Source organism: Oncorhynchus masou, chromosome 25 (assembly GCF_036934945.1).
Source record: "Oncorhynchus masou masou isolate Uvic2021 chromosome 25, UVic_Omas_1.1, whole genome shotgun sequence".
In the NCBI taxonomy this organism is placed as follows: Eukaryota; Metazoa; Chordata; class Actinopteri; order Salmoniformes; family Salmonidae; genus Oncorhynchus; species Oncorhynchus masou.
This window is the reverse complement of record NC_088236.1, coordinates 9410378-9429770: the sequence shown is the minus strand read 5'-3', so window position 1 is coordinate 9429770 and position 19393 is coordinate 9410378. Positions and strand designations below refer to the sequence as shown.

Sequence of the window (19393 nt, the reverse complement as noted above, 5' to 3'; positions counted from 1 at the left end):
GCAGGGCCTGGGTTAACCTCCACATCACCCGAGGAACAGAGGAGTAGGATGAGGGTATGCCTAAAAGCTATCAAAACTGGTCGTCTAGTGCGTTGGGGACAGAGAATAAAAGGAGCAGTATTATGGGCGTGGTAGGATAGAACTTATTGCTGTCTAAACTGTCCACTTAAATACTAAACTTTAAACGTTTTTAATGACAATAGTTTCTGGACATTTACTTGCAATTTATGAGCTCATCATCCACAAAAACATAAGTTTACCCATTGCTCGCCCCAAAAAAATCTGAAGTCGGAACTATTTTTTCCTTTAAACCATGTTTCCTGGGGCGGGAAGCTCTTCTGTTACACCAAACATGGTTGCTTCCTTCAGCAGGTATGCGAATGTTGTGTTTTTGTTTTAATCTTATTTGAATGTTTCTATTTCTATATCATATTAAACTAATGTACAGTCATTCAGCCGACGATTTAACTAATTTAGTCGAGTAACTCATTCATGAAATGTAGACGATTAATTTAGCAATGCATTCGAATAACATCCGCCAGTTTCACAGCAAGGCGCAGCAGCCATAGACAATGAGTTAGTTATAAAATATCTTTGGCGCTGCTGAACCAGAATCTTGGGTTTACAGGAGACGTTGAATATGGCGATTCTCCTTTAAGCCCATTCAATTTGCTATTCTCCAGCTTTTCAAGATTAATGTCATACGTTTGGTACTTACCAAAGAATTGAGTTTGGCTGAGCAACTAACGTTAGTATCGTAATGACGTTACTGCCGTTCCGGCCGGTATGTACTCCACCCCCTTAAAATCAAAATACAAAGTTACACGCAACCGAAAATAATCGTATCGTTTTTGAGAAAATGCCAAATCCACCTCTTCTGCACCACCAATAAAATCACAAATTACTACCACGCACAGTTCGGCTGATCCAGCAGCAGAAAAGGTCATTGATTTGATCATCTTCAACAGTTTATGAACGCCATACCTATCTGTTGTTTCACCCGCGCTACACGGGACGCAATACTATTTAATGTAAGTAGACAATATAGGGTACTTTTAAAGTGGTATATTTCTAACTAAGCTTTATTTTGTGTTTTAAATCCATTAGTAATATTGCAGGATGTGCAAAACTGGCATTCATTCGATTGCATGTAACTTTTTATTTAGACTATTTTTGGAAGTACATACCGTCAAAAAGGTAGTAATGACGATAGTTGCTCAGCGAAACGCCATTCTTTGGCAAATTCCGAACGTATTTTGACATTATTAATCTTGAAAAGCTGATGAATGGTTAGTGGAATGACTGCTTCCTGGGTTTAAAGGAGAATTGACGGATCGAGTGCTTGTGATTGCTACATTTTCCAACCAATATACATAAGTACTGGTATAGGGATGATGAGTTGGCAGCTCTGTTGTTTTTGAAAATAATTGTATTTGCATGATAATGCCACGGTTTATAATATAATAGCTACAAAGCATTACAACGTTTTTAAAGCTTCTAATTCACCCTCTTGTCATTTATACAGATACTTCAGTTTTTGATTGAACTGCATTTGGAGGTTGACTCAATCAAGATGGACGAAGAGCCAGAGAGAGCCAAGCGTTGGGAGGGAGGTTATGAGCGAACATGGTAAGGCGCTCACTAAACGTGAGCTTAGGATGAATATAATTATTGGACTGTTGTGTGCGTTTTTACATTTGCTCTTCACCAACTCCAAGAGTAAGAGGCTCTATTGGCAACCAGTCGTTAGGGTGTTATTGTTTGACTCAATCGAACATCACCAAAGACACGACTGAAACGGGAACCAATTTGCCGTAATTCGTGAGTGGCCCGCAGTGAATAAATACATGTTGTTGAGGCTCTTTCTCACTAATTGGCTGTGTAATGTACACGCATGATTTTAGTTTGTGTGTTAAAAACATCTTTTATAAAGAATGGCAACACTGCCATGTTGATCTGAGCCTCGCTGTTAAAAACACACATTAGTGTCTGACTTTTGGCTGTCACAGATGCACCTCCCCCGACTAAACTCCTCGACTTTGGTTTACAGTGAGGCTGCAACAGCCTGACCACTGAAATGCAGACACTGACTGACTGACTGTCTGTCTGTCTGTCTGTCTGTCTGTCTGTCTGTCTGTCTGTCTGTCTGTCTGTCTGTCTGTCCATATAGGGAGATCTTGAAGGAGGATGAGTCTGGATCTCTCAAAGCCACTGTAGAGGAAATCCTTTTCCAGGCCAAAAGGAAAAGGGTGTTTGAGAGTCATGGACAAGTTCGGCTTGGGATGGTGAGTTGATCCCTCACCCTCTATTTGCCTTCTCAGATGCCATGTTCTTCTTCAGTAAAGTAATAGTGATAACACTACAATATCGCGTGTTCCAGATGCGCCACCTGTACGTGGTAATTGACACCTCTAGAACCATGGAAGACCAGGACCTGAAACCCAATCGCCTCACCTCTACACTCAAGGTGAGGAGGAGGAGGAGGAAGAGGAGGGGATGGTGGAGATGAGGACGAATCCAAATACTTGTGAAACATATGGAGCTGAAAAATATTTTGTGATTTGTTTTCTCTCTCTTCAACTCTGCAGCTGGTGGAATATTTTGTTGAGGAATACTTTGACCAGAACCCCATCAGTCAGGTAGGCCCTCGTTCCACCATTCAATTAGAGTGGGTTTTGTTGTCCCACTGTCATTTTGTTCCTGAGCGTTTGTCAATGTAAGCAGCCCTTGGAGCTTGGCTCCTCTCTAGGTTTCTTCCCAGGTTCCAGCCTTTCTAGGGAGTTTTTCTTCTGGCCACAGATACCACTGCACCTGCATTGCTTGCTCTTATGGGGTTTTCGGCAGGGTGTCTGTAAAGCACTTTGTGACACCTCCGGATGTAAAAAGGGCTTCATGAAATACATTTGATGGTTTGCTATGTCAGCAACGGTGTGTTGTCATCCTCCTACTCTATGGTCTAGTAAGCTAAGAGAACTTAGTCCCTCCTATGGTCTCCTCTTCAGGTGGGCATCATCACCACAAAGAACAAGAGAGCGGAGAAGCTGACTGACCTGGCAGGTGAGAGGTCAGCCTTGGGTCATTCTACGAGGTGTCCCAATTTCCCCTAAGCTTATTCAATATAAGTGCTGTACTTTTTTTTTTTTTTTGCATGTTTAAAATAGTTTTCATTTTTATAGATTTTATTTTCCATTGTAGGCATTGACGTTTGTGGCTTGCTGGTGTTTTGAGAGTGCATGTAAGTTGTGTGCTGGTTACAATTCTGCTAACAGTGCTGTTATTCTATCAACAGGGAACCCAAAGAAGCACATTGATGCCCTGAAGAAGGCAAAGGACTCTACGTGTGGAGGAGAACCCTCTCTATATAACTCCCTCAGCCTGGCCATGCAGACTCTCAAGTATGCTTCCTGTGGTGTGTGTGTGTGTGTGTGGTGTGTATATCCATATACTTTTATTTTGTCCCAAGATGTATGATCCACTTTGTCTTTTCACCATCACCCTCTGTCTCTCCTCAGACACATGCCAGGCCACAGCAGCAGAGAAGTCCTCATCATCTTCAGTAGTCTCACCACATGTGACCCAGCTAACATCTACGAGCTGGTCAAGGTAACAGCAGATCTGGCTGTCTCTGTCTCTATCACTTACATCCAGGCTGTATCACATTCGGCCGTGATTGGGAGTCCCATACTGCAGCACACAATTGGCCCAGCGTTGTCTGGGTTTGGCAGGTGTAGACCGTCATTGTAAATAAGAATTTGTTCTTATTAACTGACTTGCCAGGTTAAATAAAGGTTCATCATTTTATCTCTCACTTTCCCCAGATGTTTTTCTCTGGTGTTTTGTCTCATGTAGAAACTCTGGTGTAGTTTCTATGTGGTCTTTCTCCTTGTCTCCCTGATCTCTCACTGGTGTCTCCCATTTCAGATCTCTCACTGGTGTCTCCCATTTCATATCTCTGATCTCTCACCGATCTCTCCCTGATCTCGCCCTGATCTCTCACTGGTGCCTCACATTTCATATCTCTGGTGTTTTCTCTGTTCTCCATCAGACTCTGAAGGCTCTGAAGATCCGTGTGTCTGTGATTGGCCTGTCAGCCGAGGTGCGTGTTTGCACGGTGCTCACCAAGGAGACCGGGGGGTCGTACCATGTGATCCTGGATGAGAGCCACTTCAGGGAGCTGCTGATGTTTCATGTGAAGCCTCCTCCTGCTACCTCCTCCTCCGAGTGTTCCCTCATACGCATGGGTCAGACACACACAGAGCTTCAGCACATAGACTGGCTCAGTCCTAACCACACAACGTTATTTCTGAGCTCCAGTGTTTCTATTCTCTCTCCCTCCAGGTTTCCCGCAGCACACCATAGCCTCTCTATCAGACCAGGATGCCAAGCCGTCTTTCAGCCAGGCCCATCTGGACAGCACTAGTGGTGGTCCCGGTCTGTCTATGGGAGGGTACTTCTGTCCACAGTGCCAGGCCAAGTACACTGAGCTACCTGTCGAGTGTAAAGTCTGTGGTACGTGGTGCCTAGCTGACTAAAGTCTGTGGTGCCTACCGAGTGTTTTAAGTCTGGTGTGTGGTGTCTAGCTGAGTGTTTGTCCCAATCGTCTCTCCTCCTTCACTCGTTTACTATTTCCATCATTTTAATGCATTGGTTTGCTGTAGGCACGGGCTCGAAGGAGTTTCTCATAGCAATAATTTCCTTTCATATCGGGAAGTGAACAAGTGCACACTTCGGGAGGAAGGCATTTTGGGAAATACCTTCTGCGTACATACATTGAGATGACCCGTGTGTGTGTACTACGACAGACACGTGACTAAAGTGTGTGTGTTCCCCCAGGGCTGACACTGGTCTCCGCTCCTCACCTGGCCCGCTCCTTCCACCACCTCTTCCCCCTGGAGGCCTTCCAGGAGAGTCCTCTGCTGCTGCACCACACAGAGAGGTTCTGTGAAGCCTGCCAGGGGGAGCTGAAAGACAAGAGTGTGTTCACATGTCCGTCGTGCAACAGTGTGTTCTGCGTGGAGTGTGACCTGTTCATTCATGACACGCTGCACTGCTGCCCCTCTTGCATCCACAGCCGCAGTGCCCCCTGAGATGCTCTGGTCAAAAGTAGAGGACTATGTAGGACTTATAGGAAACCTCAAGACAAGTGCCAATATACCTGCACACACTTTAAAGATGTTTACTAATTTGGAGGGCCTTCAGTGCTTTGGGCCCTTACAGAATTTACCTCTGGAGTTGTGTTGCTAGGAAATTTGGAATTGACTTTGGCCGTATTGCTTGGAGTTGACTTTGGAGTTGTTCTGTATCCAGGCTGACATCTAAAGCTAGAGGACTGACTTTACCTCAATGATGGTTGGATTGAGATGGAACTGCTGAAACTCTGAGCATCGATATCACCGGTTGGCTAGTGCCGGTTGGCTAGTGCCAGATGGCCCTGGCAGCAGCATAGAATGGACCAAACCTTTTCAATAAACTTCAGCTCTTTTGTAGAGATCTTATTGTATGTTCTCTTTATTCATTTAGACTCGTCTGTCTGTCCCTATCTCTTAGCCAGAGCCTTCAAATAAATTACAGAGTTTTACAATCAATATTTTTCATTTCAGTATTTTAACAAAATACAAATTCTTGTCAACATTTTGTCAACACAAGTGAGGCAACAAATGCAATAGAAGGAGCCTCCTCTGAGATGCAGGACTGGGCTGTTTCTCCTGGGAACAGTAACCAAGGTAACGCTTATGTGGAGAATCTAATGGTGGTTATGATCCCCTAAAGTGGGAACAACCATTATATATATATATATAAAACAAAGGCTCACAAATATTTATGCTGACAGTATTGTATAATAAATTCATCACACAAAAAAATGACAAACTGAGTCGTAGACACGTCTGTTTTTAAGTTGAGGTGAGGATAACTGATTAACTGAGTCAATTCTTATAAATTTACCAAAGATGAAAAATAAAATAAAAAATAGTTTAGGGTCTTAACCTTGTGCCGACCTTTGTCTCAGACAAAAATGTGATATCCAGTGTTCCCAACACTGCTCAATGCACTGAGGAAATATTATTCTTTAAAGGTGAGTCGAGATTGACAAATTTACAAATCAACTTGCATCATAAATAGCTACTCAATATTATTTCTACATCAGTTAGTCACAATTTCCGCATAATTCATCCCGGTTTTGATGCTCTCAAACACAGCCATAAATCATTCTGCGATCATGTGACCAGGGATTATCGTCGAGATTCAGCCGAGGGGTGATCTTTCTCTTGAGCGGGGGAGACCGCAAGAAGCCCAAACAGATATGTCTGACTAAAACATAATCATTTCAAACCATGCTTACGCTTGTATACGATCACGTGTCTCCCTATTATGCGTGATAATACTTTGGAACAGATAAATAAATTAAAATCAGCTGGTTGATTTCCTGGTGTTTTTAATATTTTATGTCCCAACAATAAAAAAAATATTTTCTCAGAAAACTTGGGGGGGCCAAATAAAACCAGCTACGGGCCAAACTCGGCCCGCTAGTTGGGGAACCTTGCTCTTGACCCCTCCCTGCCCTCTACTGCATAGAAGGCCTATAGATCCTCGTGGTCCCGTGTCTCTGTCCTGGCTCCCTGGGCCTGTCTGTCCAGCCAGGCCTTTAGCTGGGGCAGGTGCTGGTCCATCCAGCGGATGTTCTCTTCAATGCTCTCATATGTCTGCTGAATACATCTCAGACCAGAACCGGTCTCCTCAGACAGAGAGTCAAAGAACCAGCGAACCTGGAGGAGACATGTGTTTAAGATCAGTCTGCCCATCTACTATATACAGCTACATGTGAGCCTATGAACACGCAGACAGTAATACACTAACAGTAGGGTAGTTATTATGAGGGTAACATTTGAGTGCCTTTTGAATTTTGTAGTTATTACAGCTGACAAAAACGATACAGCTACAATAACGTAAGGTAATAGTAGCGGTATTATCAAACACCTGTGTCGACAGACTCTTACCTCGTCCAGCATCTCCCTGGTGGAGTACTGGTTGGTCACACCGGTCACCATGCCTGAGATAGAGTGGGACCCCAGGTCAAACCTACAGGTCAAAAGGTCATGGGGGTTAGGTATACAGACACCGCGAAAAGAAAATGACAACTTTATGCAAATGATCACAGCAACGCAACCCAGATAATAATCAATCAGAGGGAGGGTTGTGCTAGCTAGTTCTGACACCATGCTGGAGAGGCTAACAGCCAACAGTTCCGCTTTGCATGCTGTTCTGAAGATACACCATGAGGGGAGATCTTGGTGATTCCTTACTACAAGGTAGTTTCTAGTATAACCACGGCGTAAGATCATCAGACTCACTTCTTCACCAGTGTGTGCCAGTTGTGTCTGAGGAAGTCCCAGGCCAGCTTGTACCCTTTGGGGTTCCTGCTGACAGAGATGACCACATGAGGAAGGTCCTGAGTCTTCATCACCTCGCCCGCAAGACTCTGCTCCATTAACCTGAGGGGGGGGGAGACACAGGGGGTGTGAGGGAGAGGTCAAACCACAGCATCTGCTATGCAAAGTGGCAGAGCCACAGCGTCAGACCAGGAGACATCCGGCAGAAGTCTTCTCATGAAACCTTTTTGCTCTACGACGCCCACATACCCCCCGGGACTCGTCTGAAGGTAACCCGGTATCAATTTAAAACATTTATGGAAGTATGATGGTAGTTTTGAGCCAACATAAAAAGGGTTAAATATGTGATATAGATTTAGGACAGATAATTTAAAACGTTATTCCTTATCTTTATTTTGGACTGTCTGTTTTTCCATTTATGAATGTTATTCAGTGTATTTCTATGGGCTATAGTAGTAAAGCCCAAATTCTCTATTTTTTTTTATACCTACCGGGGTCCTAAAAGTCTAAATCAAATAGCTAAATGATCCATGGTATGACCCCACCTCAAAGGTTTAGACTTTTAGAGGTTTTAATGCAATACAGAGCAGCAAGAAAGCAGAGCAGCAAGAAAGCAGAGCAGCAAGTTATGAGGACTGTAAGCAGGAGAGATAGTTCTGAGTGATGTAAGCAGGAGAGATAGTTCTGAGTGATGTAAGCAGGAGAGATAGTTCTGAGGACTGTAAGCAGGAGAGATAGTTCTGAGGACTGTAAGCAGGAGAGATAGTTCTGAGTGATGTAAGCAGGAGAGATAGTTCTGAGTGATGTAAGCAGGAGAGATAGTTCTGAGTGATGTAAGCAGGAGAGATAGTTCTGAGGACTGTAAGCAGGAGAGATAGTTCTGAGGACTGTAAGCAGGAGAGATAGTTCTGAGTGATGTAAGCAGGAGAGATAGTTCTGAGTGATGTAAGCAGGAGAGATAGTTCTGAGGACTGTAAGCAGGAGAGATAGTTCTGAGTGATGTAAGCAGGAGAGATAGTTCTGAGGACTGTAAGCAGGAGAGATAGTTCTGAGGACTGTAAGCAGGAGAGATAGTTCTGAGTGATGTAAGCAGGAGAGATAGTTCTGAGTGATGTAAGCAGGAGAGATAGTTCTGAGGACTGTAAGCAGGAGAGATAGTTCTGAGGACTGTAAGCAGGAGAGATAGTTCTGAGTGATGTAAGCAGGAGAGATAGTTCTGAGGACTGTAAGCAGGAGAGATAGTTCTGAGGACTGTAAGCAGGAGAGATAGTTCTGAGTGATGTAAGCAGGAGAGATAGTTCTGAGTGATGTAAGCAGGAGAGATAGTTCTGAGGACTGTAAGCAGGAGAGATAGTTCTGAGGACTGTAAGCAGGAGAGATAGTTCTGAGGACTGTAAGCAGGAGAGATAGTTCTGAGGACTGTAAGCAGGAGAGATAGTTCTGAGGACTGTAAGCAGGAGAGATAGTTCTGAGGACTGTAAGCAGGAGAGATAGTTCTGAGGACTGTAAGCAGGAGAGATAGTTCTGAGGACTGTAAGCAGGAGAGATAGTTCTGAGGACTGTAAGCAGGAGAGATAGTTCTGAGTGATGTAAGCAGGAGAGATAGTTCTGAGGACTGTAAGCAGGAGAGATAGTTCTGAGGACTGTAAGCAGGAGAGATAGTTCTGAGGACTGTAAGCAGGAGAGATAGTTCTGAGGACTGTAAGCAGGAGAGATAGTTCTGAGGACTGTAAGCAGGAGAGATAGTTCTGAGGACTGTAAGCAGGAGAGATAGTTCTGAGGACTGTAAGCAGGAGAGATAGTTCTGAGGACTGTAAGCAGGAGAGATAGTTCTGAGTGATGTAAGCAGGAGAGATAGTTCTGAGGACTGTAAGCAGGAGAGATAGTTCTGAGTGATGTAAGCAGGAGAGATAGTTCTGAGGACTGTAAGCAGGAGAGATAGTTCTGAGTGATGTAAGCAGGAGAGATAGTTCTGAGTGATGTAAGCAGGAGAGATAGTTCTGAGTGATGTAAGCAGGAGAGATAGTTCTGAGGACTGTAAGCAGGAGAGATAGTTCTGAGTGATGTAAGCAGGAGAGATAGTTCTGAGGACTGTAAGCAGGAGAGATAGTTCTGAGGACTGTAAGCAGGAGAGATAGTTCTGAGGACTGTAAGCAGGAGAGATAGTTCTGAGTGATGTAAGCAGGAGAGATAGTTCTGAGGACTGTAAGCAGGAGAGATAGTTCTGAGGACTGTAAGCAGGAGAGATAGTTCTGAGGACTGTAAGCAGGAGAGATAGTTCTGAGGACTGTAAGCAGGAGAGATAGTTCTGAGGACTGTAAGCAGGAGAGATAGTTCTGAGTGATGTAAGCAGGAGAGATAGTTCTGAGGACTGTAAGCAGGAGAGATAGTTCTGAGGACTGTAAGCAGGAGAGATAGTTCTGAGTGATGTAAGCAGGAGAGATAGTTCTGAGTGATGTAAGCAGGAGAGATAGTTCTGAGTGATGTAAGCAGGAGAGATAGTTCTGAGGACTGTAAGCAGGAGAGATAGTTCTGAGTGATGTAAGCAGGAGAGATAGTTCTGAGTGATGTAAGCAGGAGAGATAGTTCTGAGTGATGTAAGCAGGAGAGATAGTTCTGAGTGATGTAAGCAGGAGAGATAGTTCTGAGTGATGTAAGCAGGAGAGATATTTCTGAGACGTTCTTCATGTTAACCCACCGCTTTAGCTTGTGTTGCAGAGGGCTGATGGACAGGGCAGACTTGATGCGGCTCTTGACAGATGTGTGCTGCGAATGGCGGTACTTCTCAAAGAGGAAATCCCACCCCTCGGGGTCACGAGCACCGATGGCAAACACCGCCAAGCTGACATCACTGGGGAGACTGAGGAAGAAGAGAGAGAGAGAGAGTGGGGGTTGTCCCAATACTCTAGCATGCTCTCCTTCTTTTCTCTCTTTACCTTCAGGACAAAAAAAATGTTTTTTTTTTCATTGAATTGAATGGTTTGACCTCTGACCTCATGTTGCCGTCGGAGGCCCTCCACTTGTTGAAGAGGTGAGTGGCGGTAGCGACACAGGGGGGATGGTTCCTGACAGAACCGAACAGCAGCAGGTAGCTCCTTAGAACCCTCTGGGAAACAGAGCCCTCGTCACTCCACGTCTGACGGTCTATCAAACCCCGGAACAGCTCCACGATGTAGCCCTGACAAACAGATATTATATCTCTATTCAATCCATCAATCAAACGTATTGATAAAGCCCTTTTTTACATCAACAGTTGTCACAACCTCTAGTCCCCGAAGAGCAAGCAGAAGCACAGTGACAAAAGCTCTGGAAGAAAGAAACCTGAAGAGGAACCAGACTCTCTTACCTTCATCTGGTTCTCCAGACCCTCCATGTCTCTCTTCTCCATCAGTTTGTAGAGAGGGACCAGCTCCCCCAGACCCTGGGTGACAGGCATGATGTCTGTCTCCTTGGACAGATACAGAGACAGGTCTAAGGCTGTGTCCAGTCCTACCTTACCAACACTACAAAGGAGAAAGGGGACATGGTGTTAGGGAAAGATACTGGGACAGGTTCAGGGCTGTGTCCAGTCCTACCTTACCAACACTACAAAGGAGAAAGGGGACATGGTGTTAGGGAAAGATACTGGGACAGGTTCAGGGCTGTGTCCAGTCCTACCTTACCAACACTACAAAGGAGAAAGGGGACATGGTGTTAGGGAAAGATACTGGGACAGGTTCAGGGCTGTGTCCAGTCCTACCTTACCAACACTACAAAGGAGAAAGGGGACATGGTGTTAGGGAAAGATACTGGGACAGGTTCAGGGCTGTGTCCAGTCCTACCTTACCAACACTACAAAGGAGAAAGGGGACATGGTGTTAGGGAAAGATACTGGGACAGGTTCAGGGCTGTGTCCAGTCCTACCTTACCAACACTACAAAGGAGAAAGGGGACATGGTGTTAGGGAAAGATACTGGGACAGGTTCAGGGCTGTGTCCAGTCCTACCTTACCAACACTACAAAGGAGAAAGGGGACATGGTGTTAGGGAAAGATACTGGGACAGGTTCAGGGCTGTGTCCAGTCCTACCTTACCAACACTACAAAGGAGAAAGGGGACATGGTGTTAGGGAAAGATACTGGGACAGGTTCAGGGCTGTGTCCAGTCCTACCTTACCAACACTACAAAGGAGAAAGGGGACATGGTGTTAGGGAAAGATACTGGGACAGGTTCAGGGCTGTGTCCAGTCCTACCTTACCAACACTACAAAGGAGAAAGGGGACATGGTGTTAGGGAAAGATACTGGGACAGGTTCAGGGCTGTGTCCAGTCCTACCTTACCAACACTACAAAGGAGAAAGGGGACATGGTGTTAGGGAAAGATACTGGGACAGGTTCAGGGCTGTGTCCAGTCCTACCTTACCAACACTACAAAGGAGAAAGGGGACATGGTGTTAGGGAAAGATACTGGGACAGGTTCAGGGCTGTGTCCAGTCCTACCTTACCAACACTACAAAGGAGAAAGGGGACATGGTGTTAGGGAAAGATACTGGGACAGGTTCAGGGCTGTGTCCAGTCCTACCTTACCAACACTACAAAGGAGAAAGGGGACATGGTGTTAGGGAAAGATACTGGGACAGGTTCAGGGCTGTGTCCAGTCCTACCTTACCAACACTACAAAGGAGAAAGGGGACATGGTGTTAGGGAAAGATACTGGGACAGGTTCAGGGCTGTGTCCAGTCCTACCTTACCAACACTACAAAGGAGAAAGGGGACATGGTGTTAGGGAAAGATACTGGGACAGGTTCAGGGCTGTGTCCAGTCCTACCTTACCAACACTACAAAGGAGAAAGGGGACATGGTGTTAGGGAAAGATACTGGGACAGGTTCAGGGCTGTGTCCAGTCCTACCTTACCAACACTACAAAGGAGAAAGGGGACATGGTGTTAGGGAAAGATACTGGGACAGGTTCAGGGCTGTGTCCAGTCCTACCTTACCAACACTACAAAGGAGAAAGGGGACATGGTGTTAGGGAAAGATACTGGGACAGGTTCAGGGCTGTGTCCAGTCCTACCTTACCAACACTACAAAGGAGAAAGGGGACATGGTGTTAGGGAAAGATACTGGGACAGGTTCAGGGCTGTGTCCAGTCCTACCTTACCAACACTACAAAGGAGAAAAGGGGACAGCACACATGTGACTATTCTGTGTTGAGCGGTTAAAGTGATCATGTTGAAACAAGTCCTCCTATATGCTCACAGTTATAATGTAACTTTAGTTGTGATACAAACCCTTCGGCTGTTGTTTTGATCTATAATACAAGGCTGCATGATGCCACTCTAATTTAAAGTCTCATGAAAGGCATACGCTCTTCTCTGTTTCTTACATAGGCTGCACACACTCCATCAGTCTCTCATTCACCAAGAGGTTACCCGCGGTTACGGTTTAATATGCCAGGTAGGCTGCACACACTCCATCAGTCTCTCATTCACCAAGAGGTTACCCGCGGTTACGTTTTAATATGCCAGGTAGGCTGCACACACTCCATCAGTCTCTCATTCACCAAGAGGTTACCCGCGGTTACATTTTAATATGCCAGGTAGGCTACACACACACCGCGGTTACATTTTAATATGCCAGGTAGGATACACACACACCGCGGTTACATTTTAATATGCCAGGTAGGCTACACACACACCGCGGTTACACTTTAATATACCAGGTAGGCTACACACACACCGCGGTTACATTTTAATATGCCAGGTAGGCTACACACACACCGCGGTTACATTTTAATATGCCAGGTAGGCTACACACACACCGCGGTTACATTTTAATATGCCAGGTAGGATACACACACACACCGCGATTACATTTTAATATACCAGGTAGGCTACACACACACCGCGGTTACATTTTAATATACCAGGTAGGCTACACAGGTTGTAAACAGATTAAATGTGCTTCATGTTAAGAATTGAACAATAAATATAGCAGTATTAGAAAGTTGGAATCCTCTTGTAAATAGTGGCACGTCAAAACAATTATTTTTTTTACACAATGACTGGGCTTATAAGAACACGTTCCACTCGACTCTGTAGGCTATGCGCTCTCCAACCCTGTTCCGACTCTGTAGGCTATGCGCTCTCCAACCCTGTTCCGACTCTGTAGGCTATGCGCTCTCCAACCCTGTTCCGACTCTGTAGGCTATGCGCTCTCCAACCCTGTTCCGACTCTGTAGGCTATGCGCTCTCCAACCCTGTTCCGACTCTGTAGGCTATGCGCTCTCCAACCCTGTTCCGACTCTGTAGGCTATGCGCTCTCCAACCCTGTTCCGACTCTGTAGGCTATGCGCTCTCCAACCCTGTTTCGACTCTGTAGGCTATGTGCTCTCCAACCCTGTTCCGACTCTGTAGGCTATGCGCTCTCCAACCCTGTTCCGACTCTGTAGGCGATGTGCTCTCCAACCCTGTTCCGACTCTGTAGGCTATGCGCTCTCCAACTCTGTTCCGACTCTGTAGGCGATGTGCTCTCCAACCCTGTTCCAGGGGTCCTATGCCTATAGGCTATGCTTAGAATTATTTGGCCACTTTAGTTGTGATACAAACCTTGTCAAAACATATAGGTCTATGGGCTGGGATACATCGTGATGCCTGCGACTATGATTTGAAAGAAATATGCATGCGCTGTTTCTTGCCTTAGACTGTTCACGCTGGGCATTGGTTCATTCCATGCATCAACCAGCTATGAGGAGCTGGCTCTCACTATGCAACAGTCTGCTCCAACTGAATGCCAGGGCTGTCATGTAGAGTTTGATTAGATTCTCGATAGTATTTGGATTGATTACAGGGAAAATAGAGCACCGAGTATCAGGCCATTAGCGACTGGCCGTTAGCAAGTTTGGTAGGCTACTAACAACCATCAGCGACATCAGAGTGCAATTTTGGAGTTAGTTACCGTGACTCAACGGCCATGTGGAATGTGACTGCGGTCATGATTCGTGACTGCCGGTTGTGGCGGTGTTGGGAAAATATGATTAAATGACTGAACAAAGCATTTTAAATGGAACTGTAACTAAGTAAACTCATACTCTGTTTTATTATATCTGATTAACACTATGAGTTCCTAAAAAGGGATTGTGTGACACGGACAAGGAGTAAAGTTAATGAACACCATTCCAACTAGGCAGAAACGAATGGGTTGTGGATTAAGTAAACAGATAAGGTAGTTAACCTCTGGTTGAACCGACAAAACTGAGCTCTGGGGTGTTTTAGATAAGGAAGTGAGTGCATTCCTAGGTTTTCTGTTAATTAGAACTGTCAGCTAAGTGGTGATCGATAATGTTGGGGGGGTCAAAAGTTAATTCAGTTGTGTTGTGTGTCCTGTGTATGTGCTAGGGGGGTCAGAATGAACTCAGAATGTACTTTTAAAGTTCCCTTTGACTTAAGGGAATTCAATTAATGAAAACACATTGGTATATTTAAATTACAGTAACAGGCGGTAATACGGTCGCCGTAACAACCCTGCGTACGTTGCCCATTCTAACCAATCAAGACATTTTAAAAAAATGTGGAAGAGTTTGTTTTTTCAAAAATTGGAGAAACTCTCTTAAACACAACAATTTGACATACATAAATACACTGAACAAAAATATAAACGCAACATGTAAAGTGTTGGTCCCATGTTTCATGAGCTGAAAAGATCCCAGAAATGATCCATACGCACAGAAAGCTTAATTCTCTCAAATGTTGTGCACACATTAGTTTACATTCCTGTTAGTGAGCATTTCTCCTTCGCCAAGATCGTCCATCCACCTGACAGTTGTGGCATATCAAGAAGCTGATGAAACACCATGATCATTATACACGGACAATAAAAGGCCACTCTAAAATGCGCCGATTTGTCACATAACACAATGACACAATGACACAGATCTCTCTTTTGAGAGAGCGTGCAATTGACATGCTGACTGCATGAATGTCCACCAAAGCTGTTGCCAGATAGTTGAATGTTCATTTCTCTACAATAAGCCACCTCCAATGTTGTTTTAGAGAATTTGGTAGTACGTCCAACCAGCCTCACAACCACAGACCACGTGTAACCACACCGGCCCAGGACCTCCACATCCGGCTTCTTCAACTGAGGAATCATCTGAGACCAGACACCCAGACAGCTGATGAAACTGAGGGATCATCTGAGACCAGACACCCAGACAGCTGATGAAACTGAGGACTATTTCTGTCTGTAATAAAGCCCTTTTGTGGGGAAAAACTCACTCCCATTGGCTGGGCCTGGCCCTCAAGTGGGTGGGGCCTGGCTCCCCAGTGGGTGGGCCTATGCCCTTCCAGGCCCACCCATGACTGCGCCCCTGCCCAGTCATGTGAAATACATAGATTAGGGCCTAATACATTTATTTCAATTGACTGATTTCCTCATATGAACTGCAACTCAGTAAAATAGTTGAAATTGTTGAATGTTGCATTTATATTTTTGAGCAGTATACATAAAAAACGACATATTGAAAAAAACAAACATTTTACAATATTATACACTACGTTGACAGACTGACCTGACCAATTGGAAGACATTGTTTATGAGGGAGGCGCAGTCGTTGGAGCTCAGAGCCCTGTGATTGGTCAGCAGCAGGGAGGTCAGAGAACGCCAGCCTTCCCCCTCGTAATGGACCATGTAGTAACCACTCATATCCACGTTAAACTTGACCCACTCCACCTCCTCTGGTAGGTGCAGCACATCTAGAGGGGGACGTAGTAAGTTAGTATACTGTAACTGTACTGTTACCAGGCGAGACTAATGCTAGAACTGTTAGGTCACAAACCCCAGACAGAGACGCCTACCTGTCCTGGTCTTGAGCAGGAAGCGATGCACTGTGTTGGAGCTGCTCGTGATGTAGGTCAGAGGAACCTGCCACAGGAAGCTGAATGTGGGTGGGGTCAGGAGTTAATATTGAATGACTTGGTTATTCACAAACACCTGAATTACCATCTCTACAAAGGAAATGAAACTATGATGTTTCCTGGACATCTAGTTCCAACTGCACAGTCAAAGAGGGTTCAAATCCTCCCTACTGCCCTCTGACACATTCTCTCTCACTGACATCTGTTCAATAAAACCAGAAAATAGGAAAGGAGTGGGAATTATCTTACCCGTGTGTCTGTGAGGGATCGTCGGTCTTGAGGTATCTCTCCTGGCTGAGTCTGACCTGGCGACCCCTGACCTCTACAGTGACCAGGGGAAACCCCTCCTGCAGCGTCCACGTGTCCATGATGGCCCTCACATCCAGCTGATCGCCTGAGTACCACTTCTACAACACAAATACACACGCACACACAGTCACCTGAGTACCACTTCTACAACACAAACACACACACACAGTCACCTGAGTACCACTTCTACAACACACACACACACACACAGTCACCTGAGTACCACTTCTACAACACACACACACACACACACACACACACAGTCACCTGAGTACCACTTCTACAACACAAACACACACACACAGTCACCTGAGTACCACTTCTACAACACACACACACACACACAGTCACCTGAGTACCACTTCTACAACACACACACACACACACAGTCACCTGAGTACCACTTCTACAACACACACACACACACACAGTCACCTGAGTACCACTTCTACAACAAGCCAGGAAGGACACAGGACATGAACACCATAAGACATTAACTGTTACAGTGTGTTGACTGTTACATTGTATTGACTGTTAGTGTGTTGACTTAACGTGTGCTGACTGTGACAGTGTTGACTGTTAGTGTGTTGACTGTTAGGGTGTACTGTTAGTGTGTTGACTGTTACATTGTGTTGACAGTACGTGTGTTGACTGTAACAGTATTTTGACTGTTAGTGTGTTCTGTTACACTGTGTTGACTGTGGAGTGTGTTGATTGTTAGTGTGTACTGTGACAGTGTGTTGACTGTTAGTGTGTACTGTGACAGTGTGTTGACAGTTGCAGTGTGTTGACTGTGACAGTGTGTTGACAGTTGCAGTGTTTTGACTGTTAGTGTGCACTGTTACAGTGTGTTGACTGTTAAAGTGTGTTGACTGTTAGTGTGCACTGTTACAGTGTGTGTACTGTTACAGTGGGTTGACTGTGACAGTGTGTGCACTGTTACAGTGTGCTGACTGTTACAGTGTGTTGACTGTGACAGTGTGTTGACAGTGACAGTGTGTTGACAGTGACAGTGGGTTGACTGTGACAGTGGGTTGACTGTGGAGGGGGTTGACTGTGACAGTGGGTTGACTGTGACAGTGGGTTGACAATTACAGTGTGTTGACTGTTACAGTGTGTTGACTGTTAAAGTGTGTTGACTGTTAGTGTGCACTGTGACAGTGTGTTGACTGTGACAGTGTGTTGACTGTGACAGTGTGTTGACTGTGACAGTGTGTTGACTGTGACAGTGTGTTGACAGTTAACAGTGTGTTGACAGTTACAGTGTGTTGACTGTTAGTGTGCACTGTGACAGTGTGTTGACTGTGACAGTGTGTTGACTGTGACAGTGTGTTGACTGTGGAGGGGGTTGACTGTGACAGTGTGTTGACCGTGACAGTGTGTTGACTGTAACAGTGTGTAGGAGGGGGTTGACTGTGACAGTGTGTTGACAGTTACAGTGTGTTGACAGTTACAGTGTGTTGACTGTTAGTGTGCACTGTGACAGTGTGTTGACTGTGACAGTGTGTTGACTGTGGAGGGGGTTGACTGTGACAGTGTGTTGACCGTGACAGTGTGTTGACTGTAACAGTGTGTAGGAGGGGGTTGACTGTGACAGTGTGTTGACAGTTACAGTGTGTTGACAGTTACAGTGTGTTGACTGTTAGTGTGCACTGTGACAGTGTGTTGACTGTGACAGTGTGTTGACTGTGGAGGGGGTTGACTGTGACAGTGTGTTGACCGTGACAGTGTGTTGACTGTGGAGGGGGTTGACTGTAACAGTGTGTTGACTGTAACAGTGTGTTGACTGTAACAGTGTGTAGGAGGGGGTTGACTGTGACAGTGTGTTGACTGTGACAGTGTGTTGACAGTTACAGTGTGTTGACAGTTACAGTGTGTTGACTGTTAGTGTGCACTGTGACAGTGTGTTGACTGTGACAGTGTGTTGACTGTGACAGTGTGTTGACTGTGGAGGGGGTTGACTGTAACAATGTGTTGACTGTAACAGTGTGTTGACTGTGACAGTGTGTTGACTGTGGAGGGCGTTGACTGTAACAGTGTGTTGACTGTGACAGTGTGTTGACTGTGACAGTGTGTTGACTGTGACAGTGTGTAGGAGGGGGTTGACTGTGACAGTGTGTTGACAGTTACAGTGTGTTGACAGTTACAGTGTGTTGACTGTTAGTGTGCACTGTGACAGTGTGTTGACTGTGACAGTGTGTTGACTGTGGAGGGGGTTGACTGTGACAGTGTGTTGACCGTGACAGTGTGTTGACTGTGGAGGGGGTTGACTGTAACAGTGTGTTGACTGTAACAGTGTGTTGACTGTGACAGTGTGTAGGAGGGGGTTGACTGTGACAGTGTGTTGACTGTGACAGTGTGTTGACTGTGACAGTGTGTAGGAGGGGGTTGACTGTGACAGTGTGTTGACAGTTACAGTGTGTTGACAGTTACAATGTGTTGACTGTTAGTGTGCACTGTGACAGTGTGTTGACTGTGACAGTGTGTTGACTGTGACAGTGTGTTGACTGTGGAGGGGGTTGACTGTAACAGTGTGTTGACTGTAACAGTGTGTTGACTGTGACGGTGTGTAGGAGGGGGTTGACTGTAACAGTGGGTTGATTGTGACAGTGGGTTGACTGTGACAGTGTGTAGGAGGGGGTTGACTGTAACAGTGTGTTGACTGTGGAGGGGGTTGACTGTAACAGTGTGTTGACTGTAACAGTGTGTTGACTGTGACAGTGTGTAGGAGGGGGTTGACTGTGACAGTGTGTTGACTGTGACAGTGTGTTGACTGTGGAGGGGGTTGACTGTAACAGTGTGTT

At 45.4% G+C, this 19393-nt stretch overlaps 2 protein-coding genes across 3 annotated transcripts in view; one reads left to right on the top strand and one right to left on the bottom strand.

Annotated features, from left to right (window-relative positions):
• The first annotated feature begins 327 nt into the window (after positions 1 to 327).
• gtf2h2 (general transcription factor IIH, polypeptide 2) lies at positions 328 to 5792 on the top strand. Of its 2 annotated transcripts, none has more exons than XM_064936639.1 (11): positions 328 to 372; positions 1526 to 1629; positions 2171 to 2285; positions 2381 to 2467; positions 2589 to 2639; positions 3003 to 3057; positions 3290 to 3395; positions 3513 to 3603; positions 4046 to 4241; positions 4339 to 4509; positions 4834 to 5792. In XM_064936639.1, exons 2-11 carry the CDS (start codon positions 1574 to 1576, stop codon positions 5085 to 5087), a joined length of 1182 nt encoding a protein of 393 aa, XP_064792711.1. In that variant the 5' UTR covers positions 328 to 372; positions 1526 to 1573; the 3' UTR covers positions 5088 to 5792. The 2 variants fall into 2 exon arrangements, with proteins under 2 accessions (XP_064792711.1, XP_064792710.1); XM_064936638.1 differs by lacking the exon at positions 328 to 372 and adding an exon at positions 571 to 1031.
• erap1b (endoplasmic reticulum aminopeptidase 1b) overlaps positions 5491 to 19393 on the bottom strand; it is a 25301-nt gene continuing 11398 nt past the window's right edge. The window contains exons 11-19 of the mRNA XM_064936636.1: positions 16530 to 16687; positions 16221 to 16300; positions 15935 to 16118; positions 10735 to 10891; positions 10382 to 10566; positions 10087 to 10248; positions 7350 to 7490; positions 6996 to 7077; positions 5491 to 6764 (exon numbers count right to left, since the gene is read on the bottom strand). Of these exons, the coding sequence (XP_064792708.1) occupies positions 6579 to 6764; positions 6996 to 7077; positions 7350 to 7490; positions 10087 to 10248; positions 10382 to 10566; positions 10735 to 10891; positions 15935 to 16118; positions 16221 to 16300; positions 16530 to 16687 (1335 nt within the window). The 3' untranslated portion in view covers positions 5491 to 6578. The remainder of the gene's footprint in view (positions 6765 to 6995; positions 7078 to 7349; positions 7491 to 10086; positions 10249 to 10381; positions 10567 to 10734; positions 10892 to 15934; positions 16119 to 16220; positions 16301 to 16529; positions 16688 to 19393) is intronic.